We start from the raw sequence: 13,649 nt of genomic DNA, 5'->3' as shown, positions 1-13,649 counted from the left end.
GAATTCCTTTCTGTGCCTTTCTTTCTCTGTTGTGATTCCCGCCCCCCCTCCGTTGTCCCCTCCTTCCGCCACGCTTTCCTTTGGGTGGGGACGGCGCTTGCACACGCCAGTGTGGGGCTTTGGCTTCCTCTGCGTGACCATCATTTCCCTCTGCTCCCTGGTCGGGGCCAGCGTGGTTCCCTTCATGAAGAAGACCTTTTACAAGCGGCTGCTCCTCTACTTCATAGCCCTGGCCATTGGCACCCTCTACTCCAATGCCCTCTTCCAGCTCATTCCTGAGGTAGGACCAAGGCCTCCAGGCCTTTCCAAACATGGGTGTCTTATTTACGTGCCCTTTGTCATGCATGCCAAACAGCAGTCTTGTATACACTCATAAAAGCTGGGTTTTGTGGGCGCTTTTTGTGCACAACCCACATATTTTACGCAATATGAGAAAAAAAACCAAAGTTTAAAAATGTTATTTTTTTAGGTTCTTGTGGGTTTTTTCGGGGTATAGGGCATTTCTCCTGACGTTTCGCCTGCATTTATGGCAAGCATCCTCAGAGGTAGTGAGGTCTGTTGGAATTAGGACAATGGGTTTATATATCTGTGGAATGACCAGGGTGGGGCAAAGAACTCTTGTCTGCTGGAGCTAGGTGTGAATGTTTCAACTGACCACCTTCATTAGCATTTGAAGGCCTGCCTGAGCCTGGGAAAATCTCTTGCTGGGAGGTGTTAATCTGTGCCTGATTGTTTCCTCTCTGTTGTTTTGCTGTTCTAATTTTAGTTTTTTTTAAATACTGGTAGCCAGATTTTGTTCATTTTCATGGTCTCTTCCTTTCTGTTGAAATTGAAAGAGAAGCCATTGAAATCCACAAGAAGCACGTGGACAATTTCAACAGAAAGGAAGAGACCATGAAAATGAACAAAATCTGGCTACCCTATTAAAAAACTCAAAAATTACAACAGCAAAACAACAGAGAGGAAACAACCAGGCACAGATTAACACCTCCCAGCAAGAGATTTTCCCAGGCTCAGGCAGGCCTTCAAATGCTAATGAAGATGGCCAGTTGAAACATTCACACCTAGCTCCAGCAGAGAAGAGCTCCTTGCCCCACCCCAGCCATTCCACAGATCTATAAACCCATTGTCCTAATTCCAGCAGACCTCACTACCTCTGAGGATGCTTGCCATAGATGCAGGCGAAACATCAGGAGAAATGCCTCTAGAACATAGCTCTATAGCCCGGAAAAACCCACAAGAACCTAGTGATTCCAGCCATGAAAGCCTTCAACAATACATTGTTATTTTTTTGTTTAAAATCACCGAATTTACACAAAACTCCTGGCAGTCCCTTTTCCCCATGATAATTTATTTTATTTATTTAGAAGTTTTATATTCCGGTCTTCTCACCTCCGAGGAGGGACTCAGGCCGGTTCACAACATGTGTTCATATACAGTAATATACAAAAACAGCACAATGCATCATCATTATACATTAAAATATAAAATACAATAAAATACATAATCACATTACACAAGCCAAGTGGTCAAACACAGTCCCAATTCATCATCATCCTTCCATATGGAGTTATTGACTCAATCATTGAATGCCATATTCCAAAGCCGGGTTTTTATTAGCTTTCTAAAGGTCAGGAGGGAAGGAGCAGATCTAATTTCTGCTGGGAGGGAATTCCAAAGCCGAGGGGCCACCACCGAGAAGGCCCTGTCCCTCGTTCCCACCAGACGCGATTCCGAGTGTGGTGGGACCGAGAGCAGGGCCCCTCTGGAAGATCTTAGTAACCTTGATGGTTCGTAGGGGAGAATCCGTTCGGACAGGTAAACTGGGCCGGAGTGAATTTCCAATAGATTTATCTTCTTGTTGTCTCACGCCTGTTCTTAACTATGGGCCATTTTTTTTGTCATGTCAGGAGTGACTTGAGAAACTGCAAGTCACTTCTGGTGTAAGAGAATTGGCCATCTGCAAGACATTGCCCAGGGAACGTTGCCCGGGTGTTTGTTTTTTTTCTTAATTTTTTATTGAACATTTTAAACACAAACACATGGAAAGAGAGGGAACATTTAGCAAGGAGATAGAAAAGTAGGAAACATATCCACCGCCAAAGATAGAAAGGAAAAAAGGGGGAAAAATCCCCCAAAAATGATGCAAAAAGAGAAAGAAAAAAAAAAGTTGCCCGGAGGATTTGATGTTTTTATCATCCTTGTGGGAGGCTTCTCTCATGTCCCCTTTGCATGAGGAGCTAGAGCTGATAGAGGGAGCTCATCCGCCTCTCCCCGGATTCGAACCTGCGACCTGTCGGTCTTCAGTCCTACTGGCACAGGGGTTTAACCCACTGCGCCACTGGGCCATGTGTAAGCCAGATATTTGTAACCTGGGGAGTGCCTGTAAAAAAGTAAATAAAATAAAACTTTATTTATACCCCGCCATCATCTCCCCAAGGGGACTCGGGGCAGCTTACATGGGGCCAAGCTGTGACGGTCTGGATGAGGGCGAACAAATTGAAATTGAATCCAGACAAGACAGAGATCCTCCTGGTCAGTCGCAAGGCCGAACAGGGCATAGGGTTACAGCCTGTGTTGGATGGGGTCGCACTCCCCCTGAAGTCACAGGTTCGCAGCTTGGGTGTGACCCTGGACTCATCGCTGAGCCTGGAAGCCTAGGTTTCGGCGGTGACCAGGGGAGCATTTGCACAGCTAAAGCTTGTGCGCCAGCTGCGCCCGTACCTTGGGAAGTCTTACTTGGCCACGGTAGTCCACGCTCTGGTTACATCCCGTTTAGACTACTGCAACGCTCTCTACGTGGGGTTGCCTTTGAAGACTGCTCGGAAGCTCCAACTAGTCCAACGCTCGGCAGCCATGATTTTAACGGGAACGGAGCGCAGGGAGCATACAACCCCCCTGTTGCGCCAACTCCACTGGCTACCGATCTGCTACCGGGCTCAATTCAAAGTGCTGGCGTTGGCCTTTAAAGCCCTAAACGGTTCCGGCCCAAGCTACCTATCCGACCGCATCTCTGCCTATGAACCCACCAGGACTTTGAGATCTTCCAGGGAGACCCTGCTCTCGATCCCGCCTGCTTCTCAAGCTCATTCTGGCGGTGATGAGAGATAGGGCCTTCTTGGTGGTGGCTCCTCGGCTGTGGAGCGCCCTTCCTACGGACATTAGACTAGCACCATCTCTAATGGTATTCCGCAAAAAAGTGAAGACCTGGCTGTTTGAGCAGGCGTTCGAATAATTAGTGCAATGATTGGTTAATGAACACTGGAATGGAACAATGGATGACGAATCTGGAACATGTTTTTGATGACGAGACGACAGTGAATGGGTATTGTAGTGACTGTTTATTAATTGTGTAATGTGTTAGGTTGTTAACTGTTTTTATACTGTAGCACTGAATTTTTGCTGTTTGTATTTGTTGTGAACCGCCGTGAGTCGCCTTCAGGCTGAGAACAGCGGTATAGAAGTCAGGTAAATAAATAAATAAATAAATAAGCCCGGACAACATATTACAGCAAAATAAAACCAAAACATAAGCAACAAGCAACAGCATCAAAATTACATTAAAAACGTATCAATACAGTAACAATATAACATTACAATAAGCACAATCACAGTGACAGTGGGCGGGCCACATGTGTAGTATAAAATGTTAAAAAACTCAAATGAGATAAGAAGAGGAGCAAGTTATTTGCAAGAGGGAGCTCATAAGGAAACACAGGGTTGTGGAACCAAACTTTCCCATTTGGGGGGCGTGCACTCCAGTGACAGAAGCGTTGAGGGGAGCAATAGTGTCATGTTGTGCACCTACTCGCCAAAGGCACAGCGGAAGAGCCAGGTTTTAAGGTTCTTTTTAAAGGTTTCTAGGGTAGGGGCTTTCTTGATCTCTCCAAGTAATGAGTTCCAGAGTCGGATTTGGCCACGGTGGTCCACGCCTTAGTTACCTCTAGATTGGACTATTGCAATGTGCTCTACATGGGGCTGCCCTTGAAGACGGCCTGGAAATAAATTCCATTTGGTCCAACGAGTGGCAGCCAGACTACTAACTGGTGCGAATTACAGGGAGCGGTCAACCCCCTTGTTTAAGAAGCTCCATTGGCTACTGTTTATATTCCGGTCCCAATTCAAGGTGTGCTAGGATTGTGTTTTTCCCTTATGGCAGAGGGAGGGTGGACTGGATTGCCCTTGGAGGTATCTTGCAACACTAGGATCCTATTACTGTGGATTCCTCCCAAACCCCTCCAGTATTTTCTGCTGGTCATGAAGGTTCGGTGGGCCAAGTTTGGTTCAGATCTGTCATTCGTGGGGGTCTTAGTGGTCTGTGGAAGTCTGAGCTGTATCACTTGAAGGTACTCCAAACCCCATCATCCGTTGTCCATACTCCCCAAACTTATTGTTTTTGTGATTAATCAGTATGCTTTAATTATGTTCAATTTATAACAACAGAAATACAATGTATTGTTGAAGACTTTCAACATAAATACATCTTGCACGTCAGAAATTTACATGATGATTCAGAACAGGAGCAAAATTACAGTTATGAAGGAGCAATGAAAATAGTATTATGGTTGGGGGATACCACAACATGAGGAACTGCATTAAGGGGTTGTGGCATTAAAAAAGTATAGAAACACTGCTAAAGACATCCTATAAAAATAAATAAAATACTGTCTGTGTATTCATGATTAACATAAATCAAAAACCACTGGACGAATAGACACCAAATATGGACAATATATATATATCAGGCCAGCAACAAGTGACCATCACTCATAAAAACACTGAAAAACACAGCAGAAGAGACTAAAAAAGCAAAAAACATTACAATGTATGCGCAAAACAACATATTTACACATATACACACATATATACATATATACACACAAAAAATACATATATACAGACTGAGCCACAACGACACGTGGCAGGGGACAGCTAATAATAATAATAATAATAATAATAATAATAATAATAATAGAATCCTAGAATCCTAGAGTTGGAAGAGACCTGGTGGGCCATCATCCAGTCCAACCCCATCCTGCCAAGAAGCAGGAATATTGCATTCAAATCACCCCTGACAGATGGCCATCCAGCCTCTGTTTAAAAGCTTCCAAAGAAGGAGCCTCCACCACACTCCGGGGCAGAGAGTTCCACTGCTGAACGGCTCCCACAGTCAGGAAGTTCTTCCTCGTGTTCAGATGGAATCTCCTCTCTTGTAGTTTGAAGCCATTGTTCCCTTGTGTCCTAGTCTCCAAGGAAGCAGAAAGGAAGCTTGCTCCCTCCAATATAATAATAATAATATTGGCAGCCCCATGTAGAATGTGTTGCAGTAGTCTATCTTGGATGTAACGAGAGCATGGACCACCGTGGCAAAGTCTGACTTCCCAAGGTACGGGTGCAGCTGGCACACAAGTTTCAATTGTGCAAAAGCCCCAATCCAACTCAGCGATGAGATCCAGGCTCAGCGATGAGTCTAAGAGGACTCCCAAGTCCTCTTGAACCATCGTGGTCAACCTTTACCTGTACTTTACTCCCGACTTAAGTCTATTTATTTATTTATTTATTTCGGGTACTTTTACCCCGCCCTTCTCAACCCCCGAGGGGGGACTCAGGGCGGCTTACAAAAGGCACAATTCGATGCCTATACAAAAATTATACATAGTGTACAAAACCATAGTTATCACAGTTAAAACAATCATAACAATCAATATACTTCACATCATATAAAAACTATTCACATGCTCAGCGTTCATCTTTCAGAGTTCCAAATTCCATTCCATTAGTCATTTCCTGGCCATTCTCAAAGTCCTTTCTTTATCTGCACGATTGTCCGAATGCCTGGTCCCAAATCCATGTTTTCAATTTTTTCCTGAAGGAAAGGAGTGATGTTGCTGATCTAATTTCCCCGGGGAGCGAATTCCACAGAAGGGGGGCCACCACCGAGAAGGCCCTGCTCCTCGTCCCCGCCAACCTCACTTGTGATAGAGGTGGGGTCGAGAGCAGGGCCTCCCCAGAAGATCTTAGACTCCGGAGTGGGACATAAAGGGATATTATTGCTATAATAACATGTACACAGGGCCATTAGCCAACCTCTGGAAATATCTGTATAAGTGAAATGAGAGGTCTATTTCCAATATTGCAGGTGCTTTTGCTTCTTCCCAGATTATGAGAAATTGGGAAGGGAAGCAGCCTAGACATTGTCAGTTTGCAGTTCTGTCACGATGTGTTTCACAGACCCTTTTCTGCTGCTCCTCTACAGGCGTTTGGATTCAATCCCCAGGAAGACTATTACGTCTCCAAATCCGCCGTCGTGTTTGGGGGCTTTTATCTCTTCTTTTTCACAGAGAAGATACTGAAGATGCTTCTGAAACAGAAAGACCAGGTGAGGCAAGGCAGACTCCTTTCTCCTCAGGTAACCCATGTCACAAATCACTGGCTGAGGGTCTACTATACGTACACAGTTCATTTTCCTTTCTTTTCCCTTTGACTCCCTGTATCATAGAATATATCCAGAAACATTTCATGACATTATCTGCAAGTTATCTATTGAGACGGCTGTGCTGTTCTTCATCTTTTGTAGAAAAGCCCTAATAAATTTAAATTTTTAAATTATTGCATTTGGCTCAGCCATAGGTTTTTAATGCTTGTTGTTATTGTTACTGTTCATTGTTTACTTTTGTTTATGAGGTTTATTTTAACTGTTGTATTGATTGTTTTCTTATTGCTTTTACTGTTGATGTGCTGTGGGCTCGGCCTCATGTAAGCCACACCGAGTCCCTTGGGGAGATGGTAGCGGGGTATAAATAAAGTATTATTATTATTATTATTATTATTATTATTATTATTAGCCTTTGGGAAATGTCAGATATAACGAAGTTAAAGGATATCTAGGCAGGGGGGACAAACAATCAATCCCACCTCTGCCTCCAGTATAGCGAAATTAAGGCTGACCCTATGTTATATATACAAGTGACCGAATGTTCTTGGTAGTATTAGCCGCCACCACCTCAGAATTATTGGCCTGAGGAACCAAAGGTGTGAATGTGTTATAGGTAAGGGGTGTCTGAGCTCTCGATTCTTCTATTGCTTCCTCACTGGATGACTGGACTTTAAAATGGGTTTGACAGAGTGAGTTCTGAGGAAATGGATAGATTGAGGCATACACCAGTTAAAAGTTAACTAGAGAGAGTTTATTGGACTTTATACTAACAACAACTCATAGAAATGAGTGGTACAGAAGCGTGATTCAGTTGCAGAAACTTGGTTACTTAAACAAATGGTTTCCCTGACAGAAAAGCTTTTAACAACTGTGAGACTCCTTAAACATACTGTTCTATCTTTAGACACAGTATCAGTTGAGAACAGACTCCTGTCTGCACAGGGCAATAAGCTCCCCTATACTGTCCCTAGTATAAGGAGACAAATCTTTCTTTTACTGGCCCTAACAACACAGTAAAAATCCTAGCCTTTGTCTCAGCTTATTCCCTAAACTTAAGTCTCACTAAAAGCTCTTCCCTTTCTGTCAGATCCCTGCTCTATCTAGCTTCCTCTTCTCAAAAATCCCTTCCTTCTCTCTCCCTTGTCAAAACACTTCTCTCCCTGTCTGATCTCAAGACACTTCTCTCCTCTCTCTCTCAAAAAAGCTGGCAGCTTATTTTCCCTCCAGTATAGCGAAATTAAGGCTGACCCTATGTTATATATACAAGTGACCGAATGTTCTTGGTAGTATTAGCCGCCACCACCTCAGAATTATTGGCCTGAGGAACCAAAGGTGTGAATGTGTTATAGGTAAGGGCTGAAAAACTAGGCTTATACTCGAGTATATACAATAAATGCAAGAGGCAACCTTAAGTCTGGGGGGCCTTATATGCAATGGCAGAAACTACAGATCTAGTCTAAAAAAAGAATTATAACTATGAAGAGCTTAACTGTGGAGCAAATGTGACTGAAGGACTACCAATCTTCCTGCAGCTGCATTGGTTACCCATTGAGCACCAGATCACTTTCAAAGGGATGGTCCTCACCTTGAAGGCCTTGCATGGTCTGGGGCCGATGGACCTGAGGGACCGCCTCACCCCCTCCCAACCCCAGAGATCCCCCCGTTCTGAGGACCAGGATCTATTGGAAATTCCCAGTGTCAAGACCTTGCGTCTCACAGCAACCAGGCGCAGAGCCTTCACAGTAGTGGCACCATCACTCTGGAACACTCTGCCACCTGAAGTCCGTGCCTTGCGGGACTTTCCAGCTTTCCGCAGGGCTTGTAGGACATACGTGTTTCGACTGGCCTTTGATCTTTGATATTGCTGTTTTTAAATTGTTTTAAATTGCTTTTAAATTGTGTTAGATTTTAGCCATTCTTGTAAGCCGCTCCGAGCCCCAGGGGAGTGGCCGCATAGAAGTTTGAATTATAAATAAATAAATAAAATGTGTGCAGCATTTGGTGCCACCAGGTCAACACTGTTAAGGGAGAATCCATTCCTTCACAATTTCTTGCCTTTTCCTGCATATATTTAATTAAGGGGAATTTCCTTACCACAAGCTCCCTTCCTGTGCCTAGAGAGCAGGGTGTTGTGCATGAGTGTGGGTGTGCACTAAATGCACTAATTTGAATGTCTAGCTTGATTCCTTTGAAACATTCGGTGCCGATAAGAGATTAAAAACAAAAGTAGACCTTGGATTTTTAAAAAAGAGTAAAGCAGCTGAGCAAACCCTGTGAACAGATACTGTATGGAACAGTCCACAAGGATTTTGCAAAGAGAAATGACTCGTGAATATGGATATGGTTATGGATTCCAATGTACACACAGATGAAGACTTATGAAACTGCATCCAAACACAATGTACCAAGTGCTTGGTATAGAGACATTTTTACAGTCCTTGAAAAGATTAGATAACTGGAGCACCAATTGGAATGGTATTTTGTGGACTGGGAGTGCAACATCCCAGAATTTCCCTATTAAGACAGTTGTTAACTGAGAGATTGCATGACTTGGGAGATCGATGTTGTGTTGACAGAGTTGTTGGGCGAGTGGGCTTATTAACAAAATACCCTCCTCATAAATGCACAGCAGAGTAACTTATCAGCAGCACTAGCCCAACGTGATAAAAAGAACACAAACACACAACGTTATCTCCTCCATAGGAGGCTTTTCTTTATAGCAAAATAATATGGTTGTACAAAATAATATGGAAACAAGGTTTCCATAACAAAAATAAAGTTCTTTCTTTGCTTCCATGCTAGGCTTCTTTCTCATGCAGATAACCAGCTTTGTTCTCACAGAGCCTCTTCTCACACTGAAGTTACACAGGAGCTTCGCACAGTAGCTTTTTACACACAGCGGCCTTCACACATGATGGCCTTCAACTTGGGGATTTTCTCACCAAAGCTTCTCACACACACTGAGGCCTTTCTCCCACTGAGGCCTACCTCTTACTGAGGCCTGCTAACACTAAGGGCTCTCTCAGGCTGAGGCCTTTCTCCCACCGAGGCCTACATCTTACTGAGGCCAGCTAACACTAAGGGCTCTCTCAGGCTGAGGCCTTTCTCCCACTGAGGCCTACATCTTACTGAGGCCTGCTAACACTAAGGGCTCTCTCAGGCTGAGGCCTTTCTCCCACTGAGGCCTACATCTTACTGAGGCCTGCTAACACTAAGGGCTCTCTCAAGCTGTGGCCTTTCTCACACTGAGGCCTGCTAACACTAAGGGCTCTCTCAGGCTGTGGCCTTTCTCACACTGAGGCCTGCTAACACTAAGGGCTCTCTCAGGCTGAGGCCTTTCTCCCAGTGAGACCTACCTCTTACTGAGGCCTGCTAACACTAAGGGCTCTCTCAGGCTGAGGCCTTTCTCCCACTGAGGCCTACATCTTACTGAGGCCTGCTAACACTAAGGGCTCTCTCAGGCTGAGGCCTTCCTCCCACTGAGGCCTACCTCTTACTGAGGCCTGCTAACACTAAGGGCTCCCTCAGGCTGAGGCCTTTCTCCCACTGAGGCCAACATCTTACTGAGGTCTGCTAACACTAAGGGCTCTCTCAGGCTGAGGCCTTTCTCCCACTGAGGCCTACATCTTACTGAGGCCTGCTAACACTAAGGGCTCTCTCAGGCTGAGGCCTTTCTCCCACTGAGGCCAACTACTGAGGCCTGCTAACACTAAGGGCTTTCTCAGGCTGAGGCCTTTCTCCCACTGAGGCCTACATCTTACTGAGGCCTGCTAACACTAAGGACTCTCTCAGGCTGAGGCCTTTCTCCCACTGAGGCCTACCTCTTACTGAGGCCTGCTAACACTAAGGATTCTCTCAGGCTGTGACCTTTCTCCCACTGAGGCCTACATCTTACTGAGGCCTGCTAACACTTTCTCAGGCTGTAGCCTTTCTCACACTGAGGCGAACTGAGGCTTTCTCCCACAGAGACCTCTCACAGACTGAGGACTACTAAACTACAGGCGCACCTGCTTATATTGAACTGCAGCTTTTGCTGAGCCATTGCATCCATTTAACCCTTCTAGTGCTTGACTCACATTTTTGTAATTAAAAATACCTAGTTAATATTTCTGACCAGAGTTACTGTGATTGAAGAACCACGGTAGTCCACGCTCTGGTTACATCCCGTTTAGACTACTGCAACGCTCTCTACGTGGGGTTGCCTTTGAAGACAGCTCGGAAGCTCCAACTAGTCCAACGCTCGGCAGGCATGATTTTAACAGGAGCGGAGCGCAGGGAGCATACAACCCCCCTGTTGCGCCAACTCCACTGGCTACCAATCTGCTACCGGGCTGAATTCAAAGTGCTGGCGTTGGCCTTTAAAGCCCTAAACGGTTCCGGCCCAAGATACCTATCTGACTGCATCTCTGCCTATGAACCCACCAGGACTTTGAGATCTTCCGGGGAGACCCTGCTCTCGATCCCGCCTGCTTCTCAAGCTCGGCTGGCGGGGACGAGAGATAGGGCCTTCTCGGTGGTGGCTCCTCGGCTGTGGAACGCCCTTCCTACGGACATTAGACTAGCACCATCTCTAATGGTATTCCGCAAAAAGGTGAAGACCTGGATGTTTGTGTAATCTGGTAATGGAACATAGGAATGGAACAATGGACGACGAACCTGGACTACGCTTGGATGATGAGAAGATTGGGTACGGTTGTTTTTTGTGATAATTGTGCATTGTAATTGCTTATTGGTAATTTATGGATAATGTGTTAAGTCAATTGTTATATGTTGTATGGAACCACTGCTGTTTCTACTGTTTTTACTGTTTGTGAACCGCCGTGAGTCGCCTTCGGGCTTGAGATACAGCCGTATAGAAGCAAAGTAAATAATAAATAAATAAATAAATAAATAAAGCTTGGCATTGTTTGTTGCCGCTAGGTGAGCAGCTGGTAAAAATTAGCATAAGGAGATGCATGGCTTGCATTGAGAGTTATAAGCAGATGGGTTGAGGGATCAGCTGCTGAAACGGTTTTTCTTCTTCCCAGCACCACCACGGCCACAGCCACTACAGCACAGAGACCCTCCCTTCCAAGAAGGACCAGGAGGAAGGGGTCACCGAGAAACTTCAGAATGGGGACCTGGATCACATGATCCCTAACAAGAACAGCGATCTGGAATGCAAGAACCCATCTGTCGATGAGAAAATGGTTAGCTCCTTGTCTGTTCAGGTCAGTGGGGAGAAAGTCGGCCTACGAGTTCATTGTGTCAATGTTTGCTGAAGGGAAAGCTGGGAAAAAGTAAACTTTAGAGGACATTTGGCCCATATTCCAGCTCTCCGGGTGCATTTTAGTCTGCTTTGATTGCAAAAAAAGGGGAGTGGACCTTGTCTAACCTTTTGCATTTGGAGACATAACAAAGCATGGTTTGATTTACGCTGCAGGCTTACGTATTCTACTATGAATTAGGTAAGATTTGCTGTATTTTAGATAGTGAGGAGATGTGACACATTCTAGAACACAGAATCAGAAGAAGAAGTTGTGCTATAGTGCCTTCGCTTTATCTCGCTGGGGATTCTGGGCCTGTTAGTCAGCCTGTTGACACAAGGGATTCTGGGTCTTCAATGTATTGTCGAAGGCTTTCATGGCTGGAATCACTAGGTTCTTGTGGGGTTTTTCGGGCTATAGGGCCATGTTCTAGAGGCATTCTCTCCTGACATTTCGCCTGCATCTATGGCAAGCATCCTCACTACCTCTGAGGATGCTTGCCATAGATGCAGGCGAAACGTCAGGAGAAATGCCTCTAGAACATGGCCCTATAGCCTGAAAAAATCCCACAAGAACCTAGATTCTGGATCTGCAAGTCAACAGGAAAGTCAGCAGGAGCAGCTGGAGTCTGGAAATGAGCGGTCTCTGTTTGAAGGCCACATTCCAACAGAACAGAGCTCAGAAGATGACAAAGTCCAGGTGGACAGGCTAATGAGCAATTAGATAGAAGATTTTTGTTTCATCAACATAGAGTTTCACATGAGAAAGCCCAAAAGTCAGGTCGCTTGTTAGCGAGAATGTCTTTTATCAGTTTCCCAAAGGAAAAGGCATGGTTTTCGATCTATATTAGCTAGGCCAACAGAATCTTTGGTCAGTGGAAGCAACGTTGGAGATTGAGGATAGAACTCCTGTCGATTCAAAGGATTTTTAATGCCATGTTCATGTTTTCTGTTTCTTCCTGTTTCATGTTTCCAAATGTTGAGGCCTGTTCCTGAATACTTACTGTATATTATGGACTAGCCGTCACCTGCCATGCGTTGCTGTGGCCCAGTCTGTGTATATGTGTTTTTTGTGTATATGTGTGTTTGCGTATATATGTGTGGTTTTGCTTATGTGTTGTAATGGTTTTTTTTTTTTTTTGCTTTTTAAGTCTCTTCCGCTGTGTTTTTCAGTGTTTTTATGAGTGATGGTCACTTGTTGTCCTGAGAGGTGTCTTGTGTTCAATTTTGGTGTCAATTCACCCAGTGGTTTTTGAGTTATGTTAATCCCACAAACGAACATTACATTGTTATTTATATAGATTTAACTAGCCATCCCTTGCCACGCGTTGTTGTGGCCCAGTCTGTGTATATGTGTTTTGTGTGTGTATATGTCTGTGTGCATATGCATGTTTGTGTATATATGTAATTTTGCGCATGTGTTGTAATGTAATTTTTGTTTTTTTAGCTTTTTAAGTCTCTTCTGTTGTGTTTTTCAGTGTTTTTAAGAGTGATGGTCACTCGTTGGCCTGAGAGGTGTCTTGTGTCCAAATTTGGTGTCAGTTTGTCCAGTGGTTTTTGAGTTATGTTAATCCAACAAACGAACATTACATTTTTATGTACTCGCATATAGATTTAGTTTCCTCTTGTATTCCTAGTTTTCGGATGCTACTTGTGTACCTTGTTTTCTGTGAATTATCTCTGATTTTTGGACTTGGATTTCTGATACTGTTGTGGCTCAGCTGGACTCTGAGTCTGAAGCTGAGCTCTGTGAGCCAGAATTCCTACAGGATGAGGATGATGGGTTACAGATTTCTGCACATGCTTCAGACAGGCCTGACGGTGGGGCTCCTGAAGGAGAAAGAGTCAATCAATTTCCAGGGGAAAAGAATGTTAGCGAGACTGATAACGAGAGTGAATTCCCACACGGCCAGGTGGAGACGTCTTTGCCTTCCCACAGTGATCCGGTCCAGCTGGACCAAGATAAGG

General features: G+C 44.6%; 1 protein-coding gene across 2 annotated transcripts in view; it reads left to right on the top strand.

Annotated features, from left to right (window-relative positions):
- The window catches only part of SLC39A14 (solute carrier family 39 member 14), a 62,842-nt gene that overhangs the window by 41,392 nt on the left and 7,801 nt on the right, over positions 1-13,649 (top strand). The window contains exons 4-6 of one of the 2 annotated variants that reach the window (XM_067470619.1): positions 111-280; positions 6,257-6,379; positions 11,464-11,646. In XM_067470619.1, coding sequence (XP_067326720.1) covers positions 111-280; positions 6,257-6,379; positions 11,464-11,646 — 476 coding nt within the window. The remainder of the gene's footprint in view (positions 1-110; positions 281-6,256; positions 6,380-11,463; positions 11,647-13,649) is intronic. The other variant, XM_067470620.1, reaches the window with a different exon arrangement.

Source organism: Anolis sagrei, chromosome 7, assembly GCF_037176765.1.
Source record: "Anolis sagrei isolate rAnoSag1 chromosome 7, rAnoSag1.mat, whole genome shotgun sequence".
Classification (NCBI taxonomy): domain Eukaryota; kingdom Metazoa; phylum Chordata; class Lepidosauria; order Squamata; family Dactyloidae; genus Anolis; species Anolis sagrei.
Note: the sequence above shows the minus strand (reverse complement) of the source record. Positions and strands in the feature narration are given on the sequence as shown.